Consider the following 23,074-nt stretch of genomic DNA (forward strand, 5'->3'; position numbering starts at 1 on the left):
TGGAGAGAGGGAAAGAGGGGGCGTGCATCACTAATCGTTTGCTTTCTGATGCAGAAAGGATAGCATGTGGGACAGGCTCCCTGTAACCTTGGTAACCATCTTTAAACCTTTCCTCCGGAGCATGTCAGGGATTGTTATAGTCTCTTGTCCCTGTACGGGCTTTACACACTCACAGATGCATACACACACACGCACACGCACACGCACACACACAGACACTCCTCTAGGTCATAACTGAAGGGTTCGATACACTTTTATAAAAAGCCCTTCTCTCTATCTGTGCTGCTTGGGGACCTCCAGTCGTCCTGGCTTCACTTTCACAGATAGAAGGGTGGAAATGAGTGTGTTGGGGTGGGGGCAAGAAAATAGAGGGGGGGGGGGGGGGGGGGAGAGGAGAGAGAGAGAGAGATCCTCATGTTTATTCTGGGGAGCAGTGGAAGGTGGAGTGGAAGTGGGTGTATGTGATATGTGATGCCTCTCCTATGTGTTTCTAATATGCCAGAGGGTTGGATGGAGGAGGATTGAGAAAAAGATGAAATTGATATTCGGTCTGCCTGTGTCGTTAGTAGGCCAGGAGTGTTGTGTTCACACATCTCCTATAGTAGGAGTACTAATAACTGATAAGATCTGACACTGTGGAGTGAGAGTTGTCACTGTGTGTGTGTGTGTGTGTGTGTGTGTGTGTGTGTGTGTGTGTGTGTGTGTGTGTGTGTGTGTGTGTGTGTGTGTGTGTGTGTGTGTGTGTGTGTGTGTGTGTGTGTGTGTGTGTGTGTGTGTGGGTGGGTGGGTGGGTGGGTGGGTGGGTGGGTGGGGGCGTGAACTCCATGCTAGAGCTATGGCCTAACATTGTATTTTTAGCCCTCTCACTTTGACATGTTCTGTCATGTCGCCATTATACAGGGAGCATCACCTTGTCTCTCCTTCCTGTCCCCTGTGCTACTCTTATCCTCTCTCATGTGTCTTTTCAGGGCTGAATTGCGCTCTGTGCTGAAAATGGCTTTCCACCAGGTTTACTTGTGTGGTAATTAACACATATACTGCCAATCCCGAGATATCTCGGGACATTAAATCCACCCGTTACCTGCGGATCCCGAGATATCTCGGGATCGTCTTTTTATGTGGTTTAATAACGAAAAAAAAATTATTTGGTACCATCCTCGATTTTTTTTTTTTTCCCGTGACGCTTCCGACCCATCCTATGAGAAAATTTCCGACAACCGTTTCCGGTTCGTTTTTTATCTTGAAAAAACAGTTTTTCCCTGGTTTTGGCTAAAGATCATGGTTTTCACACGGTTTAAAAAACGAATGGTAAGCTCCGGTTGTATTTTCTTGTCTTTGATCGACGAACGGTTATCCTCTTTGTGTTTAAAAACGATCTGATAGCCGATCGGATGCTAAGCTAATCTAAGATGGCCGGTGGGGAAACGTCACAGCCACGTCACAGCCAAACGGATATGACGTTTGCAGCCTCTTTGGGCCGCTGATATCACAGAAGAAGAAAAAGAAAAAAAAGTGTCAACATTATGAGGGCTCGAACGTCCGTCGTTGCTGTTTATAAACACCATCCGATCGCGGATTTTAATGGATATAATTTTTTTGTGAACGGTTCAAAAGGCTATAAAACTCAAAAACGCTGGCAGTGGGTGAGTACCTTATGAATAAACTCTGGCAGGGAATGTGTTAATGACCCTTGTGTAACTTAATGTTTCTCTGTCCTCTGACCCCATGCTAATCTCCAGACGAGGAGCGAGGTGAGGACCGTCCTCGTCACCATGATGACAGGCTGCTGGTGGGCCGGTTGGAGCGTGAGCAGGAGAAAGTGCTCAGGTGAGGGGGCGTGGCTATGGATTGGGCTGGATGATGCCAAAGGATGGAAGGTTGTCTGTGAAAAGCAAGCACTGCATTGGTACATTTCTTTCAAGGCCATGTTGGGAGATCTCTTTGACGTAGTTTTCTGTTTTGTCATCATGATGTTTGCCTCTTGAAAGTTTTTTTAACTTGTTTAGCAGTTTTGATATTTCACTTTTGCCAGAGAAGAAATAAGATGTTTGACCAGGGGTTTATTCTTTGACAATCCATAACCCTTGTGGTCTAAGCGGACCCATGTCAAATCATTAGCATTTGTATTAATTGATCTTTAATTTCCATGTATATTGTTATTTGTATTGCCACTGACTCATTCAGAGTTAGAAATCAGAGTTGCCCCAAGTATTTCTAAATCCTGATTTGTGCAAAATTATCCTCATTATCTATGATTTGAAATATAAATTAACACAAGATCCTACAAGAACGTCTAGTTCTCTCCTGTGCTTTCACAACGATCACGTAGTCCTTGTGTTATTCAACATCAGCCTTTGGGGTTCAATTTCCCATGGGGTGACTCCTGCCTAAATTGTTTTCACTCTTGGCACTCAGCAAAGCACTTTTGATAAAAGCATCCAACACATAAACATGTCAGCACCCATAAACCTGATTACGTGTCATTTTTTTCAGTCGAAAATCTGTTATTTTGGTCAGATGACACGGTCTTATGCTAACTAACAAACACGACGAGTTATCTAAACATGAATGTTTGTGTCCCTCCAGAGAGTCCAAGGAGCTGGCTGAGTTCACTCAGATGCATCCCACTCCCCTGTCCAGTGGGTTGACTCCCAGTATGATGACCCCCAGCCTTATGACCTCCAACCTTATGGTGACAGGAGGAGCTGCCCTGGCAGGAGCAGGGCGCTGGCCTGCTGACCCCTCAACTCTGACCTCTCACCCCTGGATGCCCCGTCCCGGAGCTCCACCAGTCTGGTTACCCAGCTCACCCTATGGTATGTGAGGCAGGGTACTGAATGGGACAGACATTCATACATTATGTGACTTCAGAGCATTTTTCATTTCAAGGACCCCCCAGTTTGACCCAAATCTACACTGTAAGTACTGTACAAATGTACTGTGAACAAATGGAACTAGATGGACACGTAAGGGTCCATTTGTGTCTAAAGCACATTGAGAACCAGTGCTTTAGACACACATACTTTTACTCTTTCTTGCATTTGCACAGTACGTACCCTTTTATGCAAATCCATTGTCAGTACACAAGTTGTATTTATAATATAGATTCACTTTAGCATAGCATAATTTGAACACATTCATGTAGTGTTTCCAGTGCCTTACACATTAAGCCCATGCTTTAGTAGAAGTCTAAATTAGTAGCACAATAAATATTCTGTCATGGCTTTTTTTTGTGCACACAACCTACATTTTACGTGTGTGTGTATGTGTGAGCTGAAACTCATTGGCCACAAAAGGGAAGTGGTTAGGTGCCTTCTGAGTGGCTGGTCCTGCAGCACTCAGGGGTCAAGTGCCACAGACATTCCAGAACTTTGTAGAACATTCCAGAACCGCTCCTTCTGTCCCTCTCATCCAGAAATAACACAGGCACTACACAATTGCATACATTCACTAAAGTCTCTCTTATCTATCTTTTGCACTGTTCGCGCACACTCTCATATGGACAACCCTGAAAACCATGTGTCGCACGCACACACACACACACACACACACACACACTCACTCACTCACTCACTCACTCACTCACTCACTCACTCACTCACTCACTCACTCACTCACTCACTCACTCACTCACTCACTCACTCACTCACTCACTCACTCATATCTGAGAATACACATGTAAATACACTCACACATAATACACACTCTCTATCACACACACGCACACTCTTTCTCTCTCACACACACACACACACACACACACACACACACACACACACACACACACACACACACACACACACACACACACACACACACAGTCCCCCCTGAGGCTCAGCTCTGTCTAGACATTGAGGGCAAAACAACAGGAACCTCACAGGCAGCTAACTTCAATGTGTTGTCCCAGATGGACTCTGGTATAAATACTGGATGAAGGAGGATGCTGGGCAAACATTGGCTTTAGCTTCTGAGAAAAGGTTATAATTTTCTCACTTTATCTTACTCTCCCTTTGCTCTCTCCCTCTCTCTAAATGTATCCTCCTCCCTCCCTCCGTCTCTTTCTCCCATTACATCTCCTTCTCTCCTCCCTCTCTTGCTTGCACCACCTTAAAGGCCTGGGACCCTCTTCGCTCCACCAGACCCTCCCTCCAGGCTACGGCCCCTCTCTGCCAGGCTCCATGCCTCCTCCCTACCAGTTCGCCAGGGACCCACAATCTGGGCAGCTAATAGTCATCCCCACTGAACACCTGCCACACTACGGTATGGAGGCGCGCGCGCGCGCCTGTGTGTGTGTGTGTGTGTGTGTGTGTGTGCGTGTGTGCCTTTGTGTCAGAATGGGTAGGAGATATAAAGCGCTCCTGGATTATTAAAGTGTCAGCTTCAGAAAATGATACTGAATAATGATTTTTAATAAATGTATTGTTTGCAGTGAGGCTGCCAAGGCACACTGACTATTTTTGTATGATAGTATGAGAGATTTTAAACATGTGCAGATGCACGCATGCATGCAGATATTTATCACTGTGCTTGAACAATCAGAACTCAGAATGGTCTCACATTTTGGAACCTTGGTGTCAAAGTTAAATTTGTAATGTTGAGTTGACCCACCCTTGCCCCCCTACAGGAAGTGATGTTTTGGAGCGTGGCGCCCCGGTGTGGTCGGGGGTTTACGGTGCAGGCAGCTCGCTGCAGCACGCTGCCCAGGCCCAGCTCCAGCTCCTATCCCAGCAACAGATGCTCCGCCAGCACGAGCTGCTCATGATCCAACAACACACTGCACAGGTCCTAGAACTGCAGAGGAACGCACAGCTAGTGGTGAGAGAGAGAGAGAGAGAGACACACACACACACACACACACACACACACACACACACACACACACACACACACACACACACACACACACACACACACACAAATGTCTACACATAAAATATAATGCACAGCTAGTGCTGAGAGACATGGGCTACTACAACTGCTGCAAACTACTCGCACACATTTACATACGTATGCTTACATATCTACATGAAACACAGGTTGTTGAATTGCTCAACAACACATACATTTGTGGTGAGAGACCCAGGTTCTGTGCTCAGCTAGTTGCCATAGACGAGTAGACATATGCATGCATACAGAACACTGGTTTTGCACACTGCTAAAGATGTTATGTACTGTACATGCATACATATTGAACAGATGCTCTAGGCACAGCTAGTAGAGTCATTAAAAAACTCTATACACAGAACAACATAGCTGCAGAGCAATGCTTAGTTTGCGGTGACAAGCATACAGATATTAACATATAGCTCAAGTCCAAGAGCTGCAAAAGAATGCAGTGAGTAAATGAGAGCATATACACAGTACATACAGTCACCAACCCTGTCCTGGGGTAATAAAGGAATGCAAAGCTATGTTTAAGATGGCAAGTGTACACAAGCAGGTAACTCATTAATGCTAATGATTTGACTTGTTTTAAACATTATTTGTAAATATAAATTGTATTGTCTAATACATTTGCAAATGTCATTGGCCACTCTTGTGCTAAGACAATGAACATGTTGACATTCGTAATTACAGCAGAACCAAGTTGTTTCATACAAACTTGTCACCTTCTGGCAAAACAAATTCAGAAATGGATCACCTGTATGATTTGTACAGATAGGATGAGAATAAACTTTTTATTTGTATATTTTTTTGGGGAAGTGGAGGCTACTCAAGGCGAAAGAGTGACGTGTGCCTGCTCAAAGCCAAAATGATGCATGTCTACCCAAAGCCAAAATGATGCATGTCTACCCAAAGCAAAGGAATTGCACCGTGTGTCTACTCAAAGTAAAAGAGTGTGATGTGTGCCACTGTCTGGGGTATGTCCTCTCGGATTAGAAGGCTACTGGCTATGCTACGCTGTGTCATTGTAAAATCACTAGAGGTTCGAGCCGCTACGCAGCCCTCACAGCTACATCGCACCGCCGATCTGACTGATATGGCCATATATGGAGATCTTCCGGCCGGCCGTTCCTCCCTTAAGCCAATTTTAATACAGGATATTGGGGCTTACATGTAATTGTAAAAAATAAAATAGTTTGGGCCCTCATTTGTAAAAATCTAATATCAAATATAAACTAAATATTATAAAAAAAGGGCAGTGTTGTCAGGGGCCCACTGTTCTGTTCACCCTCCCAGACAGTGGCTGGGCTCCTCCCAATGTGTCATCACCTTTGAGTGTAATATATTGATCACGTATTTGTATACATACTGTAGGCAGCCATGTATTTATTTGTATTTGTGAAAAGCAGTTATTAGATAATTATGTTATGAATGCAGAATGTTATTCAATTATCAAAAGAAAGTTCTTACAAACATGTGTTATGTCTTTTAATTAATGAGTTATAGGCTACACAGAGAAGTAGGCTGTAAATGTCAGTTATTCCCTCATATCCCACAATAAAAAGTTTGACTGTGCACCTTTGCAGTTACACTGTGTGTGTGTGTGTGTGTGTGTGTGTGTGTCAGACACAGACACACAATAAGTCAATACACACACACACACTCGCTGTATCGTGATCCATACGATCTCTCTGAAAAGTGTCTGTCCACACATGCATGCTCTGTGCGCGTAAGAAAATATTGCGTAATCATGTAGTTTCATAAAAATGCGAAGTCTACAGAAAGTATGAAATTAGCAAGCATAATATTTAGTGAGTTGGATTTCCCACGGCATGCATTGTTATTTGTGCATACTGCGGAGGCAAATGCACGACTGGTGTGGTAGAAGAAGGGTACACAGATAAACAGGAAGTCCACCCACTAGGCAATTTTATTATAGGATAGACTTACTTCCTGTGCCTACTCAAGGCAAAAGAATGATGCGGGTTTGGATGTATCATGCACGTGAATCGACTGTCAACCAACAAAACCCCCAGACCCCCCTTAAGGGTCTGTCTTTAACCTACTCATGCATTCTTCAGACCTTCTTTACCCCTAACCCTTCATTATTTGCCCTGATGAAAACATATGTTGAAATGTTGGCAGTATGCCAGATAAATATTTTTGCATTGAGGCGAGTGTGTAAATATTTATTTTTTCCTTTTGCTTCTTGAAAATTATAACACATTATCACAATATGCCAATTTGAATCTCGCCCCTGACACCCCATATTACAATAAAACAGTAACAACAAAAACTAATAAAAATGATCTAAAAGTAACCCTTTTTGAAAAACTAAACTAAACTAGCATACCCTCTTTAAAAAAAAAAATAGAACTGAAATGGAAAACAAAAAGTCAAAACAAAATGAATAAAAATGCAAAACTATAATAACCTTGATTCCCATAAATGTACAAGGCATTCTATCTAATATCGTATACCATCCATTAACACTTTCGTTCTCATTCAATGCTTGTCTCTCAGGAGCGGCTAAAAGCCAGCGAACACAGGCAAGAGCTGGAAGACAAAGCTGACAAGCGGAGCTGTGAATCCAAACCCCGCCCGTCGTCCTTCTCCTCCCCTTCTCCCTCTCCGGTCCTACACCCACGCAAACCTCCACCCCCCTCTCGCACGCCAACCCCCTCCACCTCCTCCCTCACCCCGCTGGCACCGCTTCCCTCGCCGATCACCACCTTAAAGTCAGAGGAAGGAGGTCAGAGAACTCTATCCCACCCTCCTACACCGTTGCCCCACCCTCCCTCCCCGCGCTCCGCCTCCCCTCCCCCATCATCGCCACGCCGGCCTAAACAGGAGTCAACAGAGGAGGAGGAGGGTGGGGTCAGGAAGAGGGAGGGGAGGGAGGGGCAGAAACAGGCCACCTCCCCTTTTCCAGGCATCTACTCAGGTGAGTGAAGTCTGGTGTAGGGGTAAAGTACTCACTCGCCACTGTGACGACTGGGGTTCAATTCTTCTAGTGCCCTCCTTCGAACAGAATTGGCCATTTATTGCGGGCGGGAAGCCGGCAGGGGAGGGATTGTGTTTTTTGCCGCTGTACTAGAGACCCCTACTGGCTGGTTGGGGTGCCTGTTCAGCAGGGAGCGGAACTGGGAGGGATATGCATGTTCCTCCACACGCGTTATGTCCTCCCGGTGAAACTCCTCACTGTCGGATGAAAAGAAGTGGCTCTCCAGACCAACAGTAGGGGTTAGCAGCAACAGGGAATGAGATTGAGGTCATTGTTCGAGGGGAATTTACATGGTGACTAAATTGAGAAGAGAGAGAAAAAAGCTGTCACAGACAGAAAAGGAGTTTTCTTTTGTTTGTTCTCTTCAGAAACAATTGTACACTGCATTTCCACAAGTTTTCTAAGGATGTTTTTGCTTGTATCATGATGGTGTCAAATTCTGTCAAATTCTGCTTTTACAGACGTCCCCCCAGGTTATCCATACCAGTCCATCACTGCCCCGTTTGGCTCTCCGTTTCCCCCGTACCGCCTGCCGCCATCTACAGTCGCCAGCAGCGAACCCATCCCACCCCGCCACCCCCGCTCTCCAGCTCCAGCCGCCCCTCTGCCTTCGGCCCACCATCACCCGAGACCGATGGACACAGACATCAAGCCCCGTACCGTGGAGCCTCCAGAGCAGAGATCTGCTCTCAAACAGGAACCTGACCTGGAGCAGCCCCAGCTGGGCTTGACTCTAGCAGCTCTGGGGCCTCTTCACCGGAGCTGCATCCCTGCCTTAGCAAGCCAGGAGAGGGAAAGAGACAGAGAACGAGAGATGGAAGCCCCCCAGCTGCATCTGCAACCTCTATCTCTCTGCCTCAGTCCTCAACCCAAGCCAGGGGAGAGACTGGATGGAACCAAGGAAGAGGAGAAGGAGCGAGGGCCAATCAAAATGGAGGTGTCGTCACGCACCTGTCAGGCAGCCTATCCCCTGCCTGCTCCCCTCCTGGAGGCGGAGTCTAAAGCAGAGGTCGCGGTGGAGCCGGAGCACACATTGCACTATCACCCACACATCATTGCTCATTCAGATGCCTGCCAGGAAGCGGCGGTGGCTCAGATGTGTGTCCCATCAGAGCAACGCGCCAGCACCGCGTGCGAGCCACAGCCACCGGACACGCACATAAACCCACACACCCCTGATCAGAAAGACAAAGCACCTGAAACTCCCCTTTTCACCCCTGCCTCCCCCACCTCCCCTCTATCTCTCACCATTGTTCCTGAGGATCCCATGGCAGGCATGCTGGCCTTGCTGACCGCCAGTGAGATGCCGCAGGCGAGCCCCAACGTCCCTCCTTCCATAGCTCTGACTGAGGGCCCTTCCCTGGGGAGAGATGGCAGTGGTGTTGAGCCCCTGGAGATCTTGGCTTTGGAGGGAATGGCACTGCTAAGCCAAATGGCCCAGCTGGAGATGGACCGAATCAGCCAGGAGCAAGGTGAGCCAGTGAACGATGGAGGGAGGAGAGATGGTTGTATGAAAGAAATAATGGATAGATGGTTGGTGGGAGGGAGGTAGAAGGGGTGAGTTAGGAAGAGAGAGTGTGGAGGGTAGAAAGAGCAACGATGATGTGGTAAAAAAAAAGAAAGAATGAGAGAAGAGTGAGGGCCCGTTCACACATGCGCTTCATAACTCATTGTAGCCAACAACAAGCCGAGACTTCAGACACATCCATTTTCCATGTTATCTTGCAGGGCTGTGGGAAGTGCCAGCAGGAGTGCCAGTTTTCTGTTGTTTGTTTCACTTAATTTGGAGTGTTGGCTCTCTGAAAGAAAACTACAACTGAAATGGCTGCCAATTTGGGTCAACACACAGAGCTTCTGTCCTATTGGTTTGTGCCCGGTCAAAGTTCACCAGTGTTGAGCCCCACACTTGACTGGTTGCACTGCAACCAGTCGCACCGCCCCGTTTCACCCATATAACAGAAGTGAACAGGGAAGCTGCTGAGCCTGAAGCGTGTGTGTGACTGTGTCCTAGGATGGTGGAGAGGCTAAAGGCGGAGGCGGTGGTGAACAGATGGAGGTTTGGATAAGGGGTGGTAAATAAGGAGAGGGGAGTAGAGCCAGAAAATAGTGAGAGAAAGGGTGGAAGGATGAAGCAAAGATTTTTGGGGGGATGGTGAGGAAAGGGAAACGGGGAAGAAAGAGCACTGGAGTAAATGAGAAGAGCATTAAAAACCAAAGTATGAGGCAGATGTTTGAGCTTCACAAATGATCATATCAAAGTGAAAGACATGGGTTGTAAATCGACGTCATTGATTATCTCTAGGACTTAGTTGATAAACTACAAATTAAGCTGGGACATGCAGAATTCAGGGCGCTAGGAATGTTTTTTTCCTCGTCTTTTTCTAAAGACACAATTCTTTTTTTTCTTCATTTGTAATCATTTTAAGCATTTCTAGTTCATATACAAACAGTATAGTGGAGAGAAACTGGAAATATTGTCTTTCACCATCCCATCCACCTGTAATATCTTTTATTTTTCTGCTGATAAGAATGTACATTCTGTTACATTCCTCTAAAATGTGTATCCTGTCTAGACGCGGCGATGGGTGGCATGGACTATCTCCTGCAGGCTAGCAAGCAGGTTCTACTGGAGGCCATCGAGCAGCAGTCCCACATTAACCTGCCCAGGCAGCTGGACCCCAACAAGAAGTACAGCTGGAGGCAGAGGAAAGAGGGGCCGGTAAGAAGATTTCATAGACTTTGACAAAGACCTGCCGCTAGGCTACACAGTAAAATCCTAAGTGTTATCCATGTGTAACTCTGAGCACATACAAATGCAACAAAATGAAACTTCATGGGTCCATTTGGTTACATTTATATAAGAGTCCATTTTTGTAGGCTCTGAGTTAAATGAACAAAGGATTTTACAGTATACTGTTTAAAGATGTTGTTGCATGGGTTGTGGCTTTAATCTCATGCTTAGGCTCTTATGTTGTCTCGCTCTCTTTTGTTCATTCTCTCCTCTCATTTCACCCCTCTCTTCCCGTCCCTCCCCACAGTTCAGTAAGGTATCGCTGGACGTATTGGATGCAGTTGAGGTGGATTATCGCGTTCGTCTGGCTGAGCTGCAGAAGACGTACAAGGACAAGCAGAGAGAGCTGAGCAAGCTACAGAGACGCAGAGACAGGCAGTGAGTAGTATTTCTCACTCACGTACGTGCACACACAATGTTCATACATTCTTTCAGTGTTATACATCTTTTACATTCTATAACACACACTGATAGCCTCCTGACAAACTTCTCAGACACACACACACACACACACCTACATCTAACACGTGTATGCTGTGTCAGTGAGCGGCAGCAGCAGCAGGAAGATGAGAGGCGGAGTCTTACGAGACGAGGGAGGGGCAGACCCAGGAAGAGGAAACACTTGGCCACACCCACCAAACAGGACATTAGGCCTGGAAAGTGAGTGGTCTCTTTACCTTTAGAGAGAAAGAAATGGACATTTGCACTTTTTTGTAAGCGTGGTCTTTATACATTGCTCCCTATGCATGCCATTGCCTTTGTGTGGATGCACACAAACAGTAAAGAGTCTAATCAAATTATTTTGATGAAAGCATTATCACCTTTCCCAATGTCGAAGCAGGCTGGGTAGGACAGCGCAATACTCTGACGACTCTGAGGCTGGGGAAGTACCGAGGAAGAGGTTCCGGCTATCAAGGGAGGAAGAAGAGATGGAGGGAGGAGTAAAACTAAAAAAGAAGAAGAAAAAGAAGAAGAAGATCTGGAATGACCAGGAGCCATCCACAAGTCACAACTTGGAGGTAAACAGCGCCTTGAAAATGTGTGTGTACACAGTTAAATGTGCAGTGTTAATTTATCCATTTGTAACTCTGAGAGTTACTTTCAAATGTTCAAAAAGGACAAGAATTCTCACAAGTAGAAAATAGCTCTTCAAGGAATACTTCACCTAAAAATGACTTTTTTCTATCAATTAAGTCACCCTGTAAAGCCTTGAATTCATTGAGGATTTTTGTTTGTTGAATTCCTTCACTGTGAATGAAGAACCCAAAAGTGAAGAGAATAGTTGATGAATTGAATCAAATAGGAGTCCAGCATTAACAACCACAAGAACTATATAACAATATGATTATAAACTCAAACACAGCTCTCATATTATAATCCAACTGTTTTGCATCCAGACATACGGACTGGATGCCGACTTTTGGGGGTGAAGTATTCATTTAGTGGTTAAATTAACACTGAGGATTTTACTGTGTTGTGTGTACTTAACAGTGTGTACATTTGTGTGATTGAGGAAATGTGTATGTGTGCTTTTGCTTGTCACCCTTGTGCACATGTCCCTTTGTCAATAAAGGCCCATAGATTGCGTCCATCAATTAACAGTTGTTGGTGCTGTTCACAGGTATTGAAGGCAAAGCGCAGCCGTGTGTGTGAGCAGGAGCAGCTGGCATCGGACCTTGACAGGGCTCTGTCGCTCTCGCAGCTCTGCTCACTTGGAGCATCCCGCAAACTCTCCTCCGACCCCAAGATCATGAGGTCGAAGAGCAAGTCTGTGGCAGTCCAAGGGAAGGAACGAGGGATCCACTCATCCAGTAAAGAAGGGAAACACAAAATGACCATTAAAACCTCTGCCTCGGAACCTGGCCGCAAGGTGAAGGGTCAAAAGAAGACTTTGACGTTCTCTCCGTTGAGATCGGAGCTCAGCAGCTGTTCAAACAGTGAGTATCTGGCGAGAGATAGGTCTCAACCACTTGAATTCTATGAATGGGGCATCCAGATTAGACATCTGAGTCTGTTAAGTGTTTTGATGAGTAGTGTATATACATTTAATTATTCAGAGTTGCATATGCATGTATTTAAAAACTCCAGAGGCTATATACTTTCCAAAATATTGAGATCAATATTAGATGGCCTCAGCGAAGATAGATCACTCATGTAAGGGTTTCTTTTTTATGTCAAAGTCTTTGGCTGACCTCTGGATTCCCAATGTGTTGGATGAACAATAATGTAGCATCATGAAGCTTTTATAAACTGTATGTTTAATAGTGGCAAGCACGGATGAGCATTTCATAGCCTAGCTGTAACAATTTGTTTTGACTTGACTGGGGTCCCAAGCAGTGTCTGTAAGCTGTATCCCCATCTTGAATCTAACAAATTGCTTCATGACAACCATATACGCACATGTCATTCATTTATTAACTTACTCATTTATACATTGTTGCATGGCCATGTCAAAAGAATGTGACATATTATGTATTTTCAACTGACAGAAGTGTGGACGTGTCATGCCGACCCATTTCTAAAGATAAACAACAAACATGGACTTTAAGGATTAAGCCTATAGCCACCTGTTTGTTTTCCCTGTATCTATAGTGGCTAATTTGATTGGCACGCAAATGGTGTTGTGCATTCAAAATCAGTACCAAAATCCAAAATGAATGGAGCCTACTCAGACCTAATGGTACAGCATTAGCTGTAGCAGTCGGCATTAGCCAGGCTATGACCCCTCAGCACTTTCTGATCAATTCTCCCCTCTCAGTCTGAGGTCTTCTGGGTGGCTGACTGTGCTCCTGTTCTTCATTGTGACTGTGTGAGTCACTAACCACATTCTCTCCATGCCAGACTCTGATTCTGAGGAGGATTCCGCACAAGGGGGCTGGCCCCCTAACTCAGGGACACGTTCCCATGGCAACTTGACCAGGAAGAAGCGGCCTGCAGCGCCGACGACGACCCTGCTGTCCAATCAGAAGTCTCCGAAGAAGAAACACAAGCACTTATCTCTGCTACTGGAGGAAGCGGGCCTTAGCTCCTCCGACGACTCCTTCGACCAAGGTTACTGACCACTCCCCCTGGTTACTGACCACACCCCCTGTTTACAATTCCATGCCCCCTGAGTCAAAGAATAAGATGTCTTTGAGCATTGTCACAGGTTGTGTCCTTGCTTGCAAGGCTGCCATCTTAAGAATGTGGCATGATCATCCCTACCTCTCTCGCTGCTGGCTTCTTTTCAAAGTTGCCTTTTTTTAAAGAGTTGCCTTTTTTCTATGGTGTTTTGGTTACTTTTTTGGTTTGTTTTTTGCCTGGCTTTGCAGCGTTTTTTGTAGCATTTTGTACATTAAACATGGTGTGAATTTTGTGAAAAAGTTTTTGCATATAAAGTTGTAATGCAGTTTGCTGCCTATAAGCTTTATTAAAGGTGTTGATTGTTTGGTACAGAAAGCAAAAGCGCTGTGGTCCTTGTGTCTGCTTCATCTGTCTGTCTGTCCAGCTACCACTGCACCTCACATCCTTACAGTGCTCTGTTCGTCAAATATCCCTCTTCTTCCTTTGGCCCAAGGTTGGAAAACACATCTAACCACTTTTCTACATTTGGAAACATTGGATCCTATTTGAACAAGTCTATTTCTGAGTACATAGAAGTGAATTCAGAGGACAGAGGTTTATTGGGTTTGGGTTTTTGGATACAGAAAGAAGTGTCATGAAATTGCCAGTTGTTTGCATTAGTCTTGGCTAATTATATGAAATGAAGATAAATATTTATTTGATGAGGTTCGATGGTTTTTAAGAGTTGCATGAATAATAAACCCAAAATTCATGATTCATTCAAGCATTCTTAATGGTATGCTGCTGGGATATTTGGACAATAGGGCTCCTCCTCCCTGTCTACTAAACCTTCAAATAACCCCTTTTCCCTTGTGTCGCACTCTCAGACATCTTGCTCTGTCACCTTTCACTCTTCACCTCTGACCCCTACCCTACCCATGACGCTTTGAGTGTCTCTCAGCCTGTTCCGTGTGCTTGTGCTGCTGCTGCTGCGACACATTACAGAAGCTTGGCAAGGACTAGCGCAGCCCTGAGCCTATGCTACCTCGCTACGGCTAGTCTATGCTGCGGCTAAACCTTTGCTCAAGCTAGGCTATGCTAAGGCCAGGCTACGCTATGGCTAGGCTGCGCTCTCAGCGCTGCACTGCCCCGCCCTGCCTGAGGCCACACCCCTGTCACCTGCTCTGTAAGTAGGAAGTGCCCCTCCCTGTATTCTTTTCTGACCTCTAACATGGAATTCTTTGCTAAAAATGGGACAACAAAATGAATTTGGTGTTGCTTTCAGAAAATATTAACCGCCTGAATTATGGTTTTTAATCATTATTTTATTCTCACAAATTAAAGCCCATTTAAAGTGTATCGTGCTTACATCCCCTACCCAAAACCAACTCAATATCCAAGGGCTTATCAAAAATAAGATCAATATTGTGTGCCATTTAGGTTAGAGGATGTAACCACAAGGGATGAGTCCCTACACGGGCATTACCAGGGGGCCTTACAGGGATCTCTGCATTGCTTGTCTGTTTACCTGTCTTATTGTCTGTCTGCTACCGTTAACATTATATGGATACACAGTGCAAGACATACTACAGTATTTGGACCAGGGTGCTTTCACATCAGGGACCCGGATCTGAGTACACTTGACCCAAAAGTCCAATTAGTTTGATTAGTGTGACCACAGTGTAACTTTGACAAGTTTGAATGAATGAATGCTTTATTAACATGCTTATTAACAGTACAGGTAGTACAGTCAAAGGGTATGCTAAAATGATAGCACAAAAAGCCCCAGGGGCTTGTTTCCATTGTGGTCCTCTCAAGTATGGTTCATGTGTAGGCCTACCCTGGTATGGTTTGCATCAAAAAATGAAAACGGCAAGTGTACTGGGGTAGGGAACAACATTACTAATGTGAAAGCCGAGTGGCATGGGATTGGAGAGAGTGCCTAATATGAAAACACCCTAGTGTCTATAATCTGTACCACTGAGTATCATCTTCTACTCTTAAAGATGGACTGAATTATGTTTTGATGGCAGTAATATCTGCATTTCTATAAAAAATATACATTCCACTTCAGAGGACCGCCAGTTCTCTCTATTCTCATAGGTGGTGGAAAACCACCTATTGATTTGAGGTGACTTGAAAATGTTTGGTGACAATCCCATTATTTATTATCTAGCAAACATCAAACATTGTTGACTTGCCTTTTGGAATGTTGCCATGCTACAATTTCAGTCCAACTTTAACTGATTTGCAATAACATAGTGACCGCCATAAGCCTCATTTATACATCGTCATACGAAAATAGCCAATCTACAAGTTCACACTCGCAGCGCTTTGGGGTGAGCTTGTAGAATAGATATTTACACCATTGTATGACGGCGTACAAATCGAGAATTAGTTGCTGGTCGTATGAAGCTTGTAGTGTTGTCCTCAATCCATGTTAACGTTCTAACCCTGGAGAAGATGCTCTTCTTAAGCCTGATTTATACTTGGTTGCGCCTCATGTCTTGTACCGAAAATAGCACATTTACAAGCTCACAACCTGCCGATGCGTTGTGGATCAGCTAGCTTCGATGCGTGACATTGTGCAATCAAGTATAAATCAGGCATCATGTTCATCTGTTCCATGGTCCTAACCGCTATCTACCAACAATGGCTAACCATTTATAATACTGCTGCTGCTATTACTTTGTTTGTGTGTGTGTGTGTGTGTGTGTGTGTGTGTGTGTGTGTGTGTGTGTGTGTGTGTGTGTGTGTGTGCGGTAGGCTACATGTCTGTTGAGCTCATCTGCAGATTTAGGCAGTATATAGATGAAGTGGGCTGGTTTCCTTCTCTGATTTCTCTTCTCTCTGTTTGTGGCTCTGTTCATAGGTATCTGTCTCTTTTCGTCTCTTTGTCCCTCTCTCTCCCTCTCCCTCCCCCGCTCTTTCTCTTCCTGTCTCTTCTGTCTCTCTCTCTGTCACATTGAGCTGAAGAGTTTTAATAATAAATGATATCTGAGTCAGTGCTTCTGCTCCAATAGCCTCAGCAGCTGTGTGTGTGTGTGTGTGTGTGTGTGTGTGTGTGTGTGTGTGTGTGTGTGTGTGTGTGTGTGTGTGTGTGTGTGTGTGTGTGTGTGTGTGAGCGTGCATGTGTATGTGAGTCGCTGTGTGTGTATATATTGCATGTGTGAGCTCAATTCTTTTGCCTGTAATTTGCTTACACAGCATTACAGTATGAAGTCAGGCTGCAGTGGTTTGGACAATCTATCTATCTTTCTTGCCTCCCTATTTCTCTCCCTTTCTCTCTTTTGCGCTGTCTCTCTCTCTCTCGTTGTCCCTCTCTCATATTGTCTATAGGCTTGAGATACAACGAATTGCCTAAAGATTTGTGATGGCATGTATGAGAGTGTTCCTTTTGCATTGTTTTGTATGGAACAAGTGGAGTTCATATTCTTATGAGGGCAAGGTTAGAGCCTTTTAATGCAAGCCCCTTCATCCCCACATACATATGATGCCATAATGTCTCAGCAGGACTGGATTCAAACTTTGTATTCAGCCCCTTCTGCTCTGGGAATATCTCAGTCTGGCCACTTAATCTTGATCCCATCTGCCTGCTTTGTAAAGCTACCCTACATACTTCCCATACAACAGTGCAGCATTTGTGTTCAGAATCAATGGAGACAAAGGGAATTCAATTGAATTTTGGCCCATTGTGTTTACCAGTGTTGTAATCACCAATTCTCAGTGTTGAAGTAAGATGTTATTTCTCTGTGAACTGCAGAATCATCTGAGGAAGACATGGATAATGACGACGACAATGAGGAAGAGTCTGAATCTGAAGACAGTAGCTATGAGGAGAGCGGGCTGGGTTTGCTGGCAAGATTTGCAGCGAGCGCGCTCCCTGTCAACTCCACCCCCTTGACCCTTATTCATGACAACAAACATCGCAACAGACAAAGCACTCTCGGTAAACAAGCAAAGAATTGACTTATATTCATGATCATCCAAGTGAGAAGAAAGCTAAGACGATTAGCTAACGCTCAATAAAGAGGGCAACTTAAGGCAGCACATGAAAGGAGAAAGTCTAGGGATATGATTAATGGTTTATTTTCTTTACGCAGAATGCCCCAATTTGCACAAAATGTAAATAGTCCTATTGATTACACTGTTAAGTGCACAAAAGCTCCTGCATTTAATATCATCTTTCCCCTATGGTCCTGAACACATTCCTGGCCATAATTGGAAGGTTTTGCGGTTGATCAGGTTCACTGCTGGAGTCTTTGTCCAGGATTATTTTATTGATTCATGGTTAAATATTAATTCATTTCTAATTGTCACGTTGAGGTGCACATAATGATCCATTCTTGAATAATTTATTAGTTTCAAATGGATCAATATTCCAAGTCACAAGAATATTGATTTCAGACAAGAATCTGGCACATTACTTTATTTGGTTTCTGTATATGGCAGTAACCCTTTCTGCTCTATACATGTGTATGCATGTATACATACATATGTAGATGTGTGAGACAGTATCATCTGACACTCTCCTCTCCTCAGGGTCATCAGAGTGTGAGTGGTCTGACTCAGGTTCTGACCTGCGACTGAGGAAGTTCCCCTCTCTGCTTCATGGAAAGCGTTCTGCCCCCGAGCTCCCCCTGTTGCCCCCGGCAACCCGCCGTGTTGACCAGACCAGCCCTACCAAGCGAGAGGAGCCACAGCCAATCAAGCGCAAACCTCTTCCCAAGCCACGACCCTCGCCCCGGTCACCACGGCGATTCAGCTTTGACCTGGGCAGCGGGTCTGGGTTTGGAGCATTCAGCGAGGAGGAAGGCTGGAACCGTCGCCGTAGTGAGAGAATATTTCTTCATGATGCTACGGCCAATCAAATCTCCCCATCAACCTCCGCCTCCACCAGTCAGAGCTCTCCCTCCAGTTTGGCCCCTCCCCTCACACCTAAGTCCGCCTCCAGACCCAAAACGACTCCGCCCAGCCGTGATGGGAAAGACCTGGTGAAGGTATGTCAATAATTCATCTTGTTGTGCAGCCACTGAGCCAGGCCAAGAATACATAAAGAGTCCCTCTGTGTGAGTGTGCATGTATGTGTGTGTGTTTCTGTCTGACAGAAAAAGAAGCTAAAGACTCCCTCCTCTCTTCCCATCCCCAATCTCAGCAGCATTGCCTGTTAGTGCATTACATCACTTCTCCGCCTTTGGCTCCCTCTCATCTTCTTATCTCTTGACTACTATCGCTGCCTATGTGTGTGTTTGTCTGTGTGTGTGTGTGTGCGTGCGTGTGTGTGTGCGCGTGCCTGTGTCAGAGTGCCAGCAGGGTTTCTTAGTACTTCAGTCACTGCGGCAGTCCCCCTGCTGTCTGCGCAGTGTTGTTGACAAGAAAGGACAACTGCAGGCCGCCTGGCAATGTCCCACCACTACTGTGTGTGTGCGTGTTTGTGCACATGCTCATGTAGCCATGAATATGTACATCTGGACAGAAGAGTCAGCATTCATAAGAGTCTTTTATGCGTGTGTGTGTGTTTCCGTCCAACAGAAAAAGAAGCTGAAGGACTCTCCTCTGCCTATGAGCCCTCCCCTTCTGTCTAGTCCAATCACAGACAGTCCTGTGAGTCTAACACTCAGCCCGACCCTCAAGAACCAATCAAAAGCCAAGGCCAAACCAAGAGAGGTCAGTGGAATGATAAATCATCTCAAAATAATTTTCACACATAAAATGTATGTCATGATCAAATAAATGTTTCCTCCTCTCACAGAGAAACTGTGGGATGTAACAAACAAACAAACACACAAACAGAATTCACTCCATTGCAATACTCTTATTAATCAGCCAGTGGTTTATTCTGATAATTCCTGATAACCCTAGAGGTAATCTGCCTGAACCAATATTGCAGTCTAATTCTTAACAAAATGTAAACCGATGACATCAAGTGGTAACGAGCAGTATGTTCTGGTGCAGTCCCATGTGTTACTAGCATATACTGTATATACTATTAGTTTTAGGTGCTGTTAAATTATTTGCTTGCATTTTGGAATGGAGCTTGTGGTGTGTCTGTTTTGTATTGTGGTGGACTGCTACACATACATCTATGTATGGGGGAAACACTATATATGCGAGGAGGCACCACATGCAATGAATATTAGATGATATGTAACAAACTATGAGACTTGGGACAGAGGTGTGTGTGTGTGTGTGTGTGTGTGTGTGTGTGTGTGTGTGTGTGTGTGTGTGTGTGTGTGTGTGTGTGTGTGTGTGTGTGTGTGTGCGTGCGTGCGTGCGTGCGTGCGTGCGCGCGCGCGTGCGCGCGCGCGTGCGTGCGTGTGTGTGTGTGTGCGCGAGCGCAGTGTGCACATGCATATCTGTGCCTGTATGTGCTGGTGTTCATGTAGATTTACTTTACCAGCTTTTTGCACAATATTGTTATTGTTATTATGCAGTATAACAGCTACATTTTAATGATGCAAAAACATTATTTCCATTGTATCTTTCCACACTGTAAGGGGAGATAATGCACTAGCTCATCTCTTATTAGTTTTTTGCTTATGCTCAGTTTCTAGTATACAAAGACATAATACAGTGCAACATAGAGATTAATTACAGGTTAGGTTAACATTTAGGACAAAATCGCCAATTTTACATCGAGGTGCCCACTCTTCCTTTGTGCCCACTCTTCCTGTTACCCATTGATGAATTGTGAACATAAGCCTGTGTTATACTTGGTTACTGAAAATAGCCAATCTACAAGCTCACATTCACAATGCATCGCAATGCAATGTGTTGTGATGGGCTATATTTGGTGAACAACTAAGCTATAGATACTGTATATGGAAAGCATCACTTCTGGTCTGCTTCAAGTCATTTTATTGCCATTGCCAACCAGTAGGTGTAATACCTGACACCTGGGTTCATATTTCTCAATGGACAAGTAGGGAGACCACCTTCAACCACTGCAGATGTGCTAGTTGTATTGTTAACATACTGTACCATACAGGTTGGTTAAAATAATGACTTATTCATTTAAATGTGTGTGTGTGTGTGTGTGTGTGTGTGTGTGTGTGTGTGTGTGTGTGTGTGTGTGTGTGTGTGTGTGTGTGTGTGTGTGTGTGTGTGTGTGTGTGTGCATCTAGCCGTCACGGGGAGCAGTGAGTCGGTTGATGGAGAGCATGGCGGCAGATGAGGACTTTGAGCCCAATCAGGATAGCAGCTTCAGCGAGGACGAGCTCCTCCCAACTCGCAGTAACAGCCTATCAGAGAGGTCCACCACACCTGGTCAGTACATGCACATAACACAGTCTCTCATCAAACAGGTTAATGTGCATCCCCTACTAGTTTATTGATTAACTTAAGTTAATAACTATTGAGTTACATATTGATTTAATGCATTGACATTCTATGTAATGATCTACAGCTCCACAGGGCGATTCAGAATGGCTATAACCCAACTGTCTACTCTACACAGTAAAGTCCTCTGTGTTAATGTAGCTCAGAGTGTAAAAATCAATTTTTACACTCCGAGATGTAGGATTTCCCTGTGGAGCACTGCACTTTTGACTGTTTGTTGTACAGCATCAGTTGATCATTGTTTTGCTGCTGCGTTGATTTGTAGCTCCAGTGCAGTGTGTCCTGGATAAGGATTCTCTGGTGGACGGACTAAGAGTTCTGATTCCCATGGACGACCAGTTGCTCTATGCTGGACACGTCAACACTGTACACTCCCCTGACATGTGAGTACGCACACGCACGCACACACACACACACACACACACACACACACACACACACACACACACACACACACACACACACACACACACACACACACACACACTCTCTCACACGCATATTCCATGAGCAGGAGAACTGCTCACTTCCTCCAGTCCTGAGAGGTATGGAAGTATTGTTTTTTTCCCTTCCACTTCCAGTCCAGGTGCAAACATCTCTCACCAGGCTGACTTTTTACAAGGTTCTCACACTACAAACTGAGGATTTGAAATACTGGTATGCCCAGGATGAGTAATAAATTGTATACAGATGCTAATGCAGGCGAAACATGTGAGCACATGTACAGTCACACATGCGGGAAAACTATATATGCATCTACACATGGAATATGTGGAGACACTAATGCAGTTGAGAGTCCAAGCTCTCCCATAGCATTAAATATTTAGCTTTGCATTTAATTGAAGGCATTTAGCCGATGGTTTGTTCAGAATGACGTGTTGGGATAAGTGCACACAGCAGAACAAGCTTTTTTTTTGGTTATGAGGTTATGAAAAATGTACAAACAAATGGGAAGATGGAGAAGAAAAGAAACCTGGTAGAGATGTTTCATTACCGTACTCAGTCAATCAGCTTGTGCGTGGTGATAAAAAAAAAAGTCTGCCTAGCCAGGCCAGCAATAAAGAACTTCAGGGAACCAAACCTGTAATGCAGAGAACTAGTAAAGCAATCACATCCGTCCTCCATTTGGGTACATTTTTATACTCTTTCATTTAAATGAACACTGAGGAATTTATTGTGTACGTGACACTAGTAAGAAGGAAGATGAAAGACCCAAGGTTGAAAACAACGTGAATTTGTCTTTGGAAGTACCTGTGTGACAGCACGCTTAAAACCACTGACACTTGCCCTTTGATCCCAAAACTGCTGACCCCTGACCCATGGCTTGTGTTGTCCCTCTGCGTGAACCCTGTAGATACAGCGTTGTGGTGGAGGGGGAGAGAGGAAACAGACCACACATTTACTGCCTGGAACAGCTGCTGCAGGAGGCTGTGAGTAAACCGGACGCCTTTAATTATTCTGTGTGCGCCATGCACATGTGCGTGCCTGCTCACATATCTCCACTCTACATTAGTGGATGATGACAAACCTCTGCATAGGTGTTATATCTTATACATTTTGGTCAGTTGCAAATTTTCTTTCTTATGCTGATGACACCGTTATAATATGCAGTACTGCTGTGCTGTGCATCAACTCTTGTAATGGCCATTTAATACTTGCAAAATGCTTTTATTGTTGTCCAAAATATCCTACTTCAGCTGAAACACGGACTTGACTAAACGTATAGGAATAGGCCACCAAATGTACCTTCGGTGGTCACTCTTGAGGGAAGTGAAAGTGAGGTTGTTAACACTTTTCAATTATCTGGGTATTTTGATTCACTTTTAAATAATTTTCTGTTTTCACCGCGCTCTGACTCCTCTGGTGGGATATCCTCTTAGATCAACGACATTTATAAAAGTAATGGGTCGCACTCAGAGTGGCAAGAGTGAGTTCTCTTTTTTATTATAACAAACGTTTCGGATATCCAGCCTTTGTCAGTGTCTCTCAATTTTAAGCCACATGTGCTGTACCTG

General features: G+C 44.8%; 1 protein-coding gene across 2 annotated transcripts in view; it reads left to right on the plus strand.

The window, feature by feature from the left end:
- The window catches only part of tnrc18 (trinucleotide repeat containing 18), a 58,570-nt gene that overhangs the window by 22,702 nt on the left and 12,794 nt on the right, over nucleotides 1–23,074 (plus strand). The window contains exons 6-23 of one of the 2 annotated variants that reach the window (XM_084072697.1): nucleotides 1,740–1,827; nucleotides 2,587–2,816; nucleotides 4,114–4,260; nucleotides 4,625–4,815; nucleotides 7,408–7,828; nucleotides 8,350–9,360; nucleotides 10,462–10,607; nucleotides 10,927–11,057; nucleotides 11,223–11,339; nucleotides 11,518–11,698; nucleotides 12,301–12,616; nucleotides 13,521–13,730; nucleotides 17,485–17,670; nucleotides 18,264–18,721; nucleotides 19,254–19,388; nucleotides 20,846–20,987; nucleotides 21,325–21,442; nucleotides 22,414–22,489. In XM_084072697.1, the coding sequence (XP_083928823.1) occupies nucleotides 1,740–1,827; nucleotides 2,587–2,816; nucleotides 4,114–4,260; nucleotides 4,625–4,815; nucleotides 7,408–7,828; nucleotides 8,350–9,360; nucleotides 10,462–10,607; nucleotides 10,927–11,057; nucleotides 11,223–11,339; nucleotides 11,518–11,698; nucleotides 12,301–12,616; nucleotides 13,521–13,730; nucleotides 17,485–17,670; nucleotides 18,264–18,721; nucleotides 19,254–19,388; nucleotides 20,846–20,987; nucleotides 21,325–21,442; nucleotides 22,414–22,489 (4,304 nt within the window). The remainder of the gene's footprint in view (nucleotides 1–1,739; nucleotides 1,828–2,586; nucleotides 2,817–4,113; nucleotides 4,261–4,624; nucleotides 4,816–7,407; nucleotides 7,829–8,349; nucleotides 9,361–10,461; nucleotides 10,608–10,926; nucleotides 11,058–11,222; nucleotides 11,340–11,517; nucleotides 11,699–12,300; nucleotides 12,617–13,520; nucleotides 13,731–17,484; nucleotides 17,671–18,263; nucleotides 18,722–19,253; nucleotides 19,389–20,845; nucleotides 20,988–21,324; nucleotides 21,443–22,413; nucleotides 22,490–23,074) is intronic. The other variant, XM_084072698.1, reaches the window with a different exon arrangement.

This window comes from Gymnoscopelus microlampas (assembly GCF_963454915.1).
Source record: "Gymnoscopelus microlampas genome assembly, chromosome: 11".
Classification (NCBI taxonomy): domain Eukaryota; kingdom Metazoa; phylum Chordata; class Actinopteri; order Myctophiformes; family Myctophidae; genus Gymnoscopelus; species Gymnoscopelus microlampas.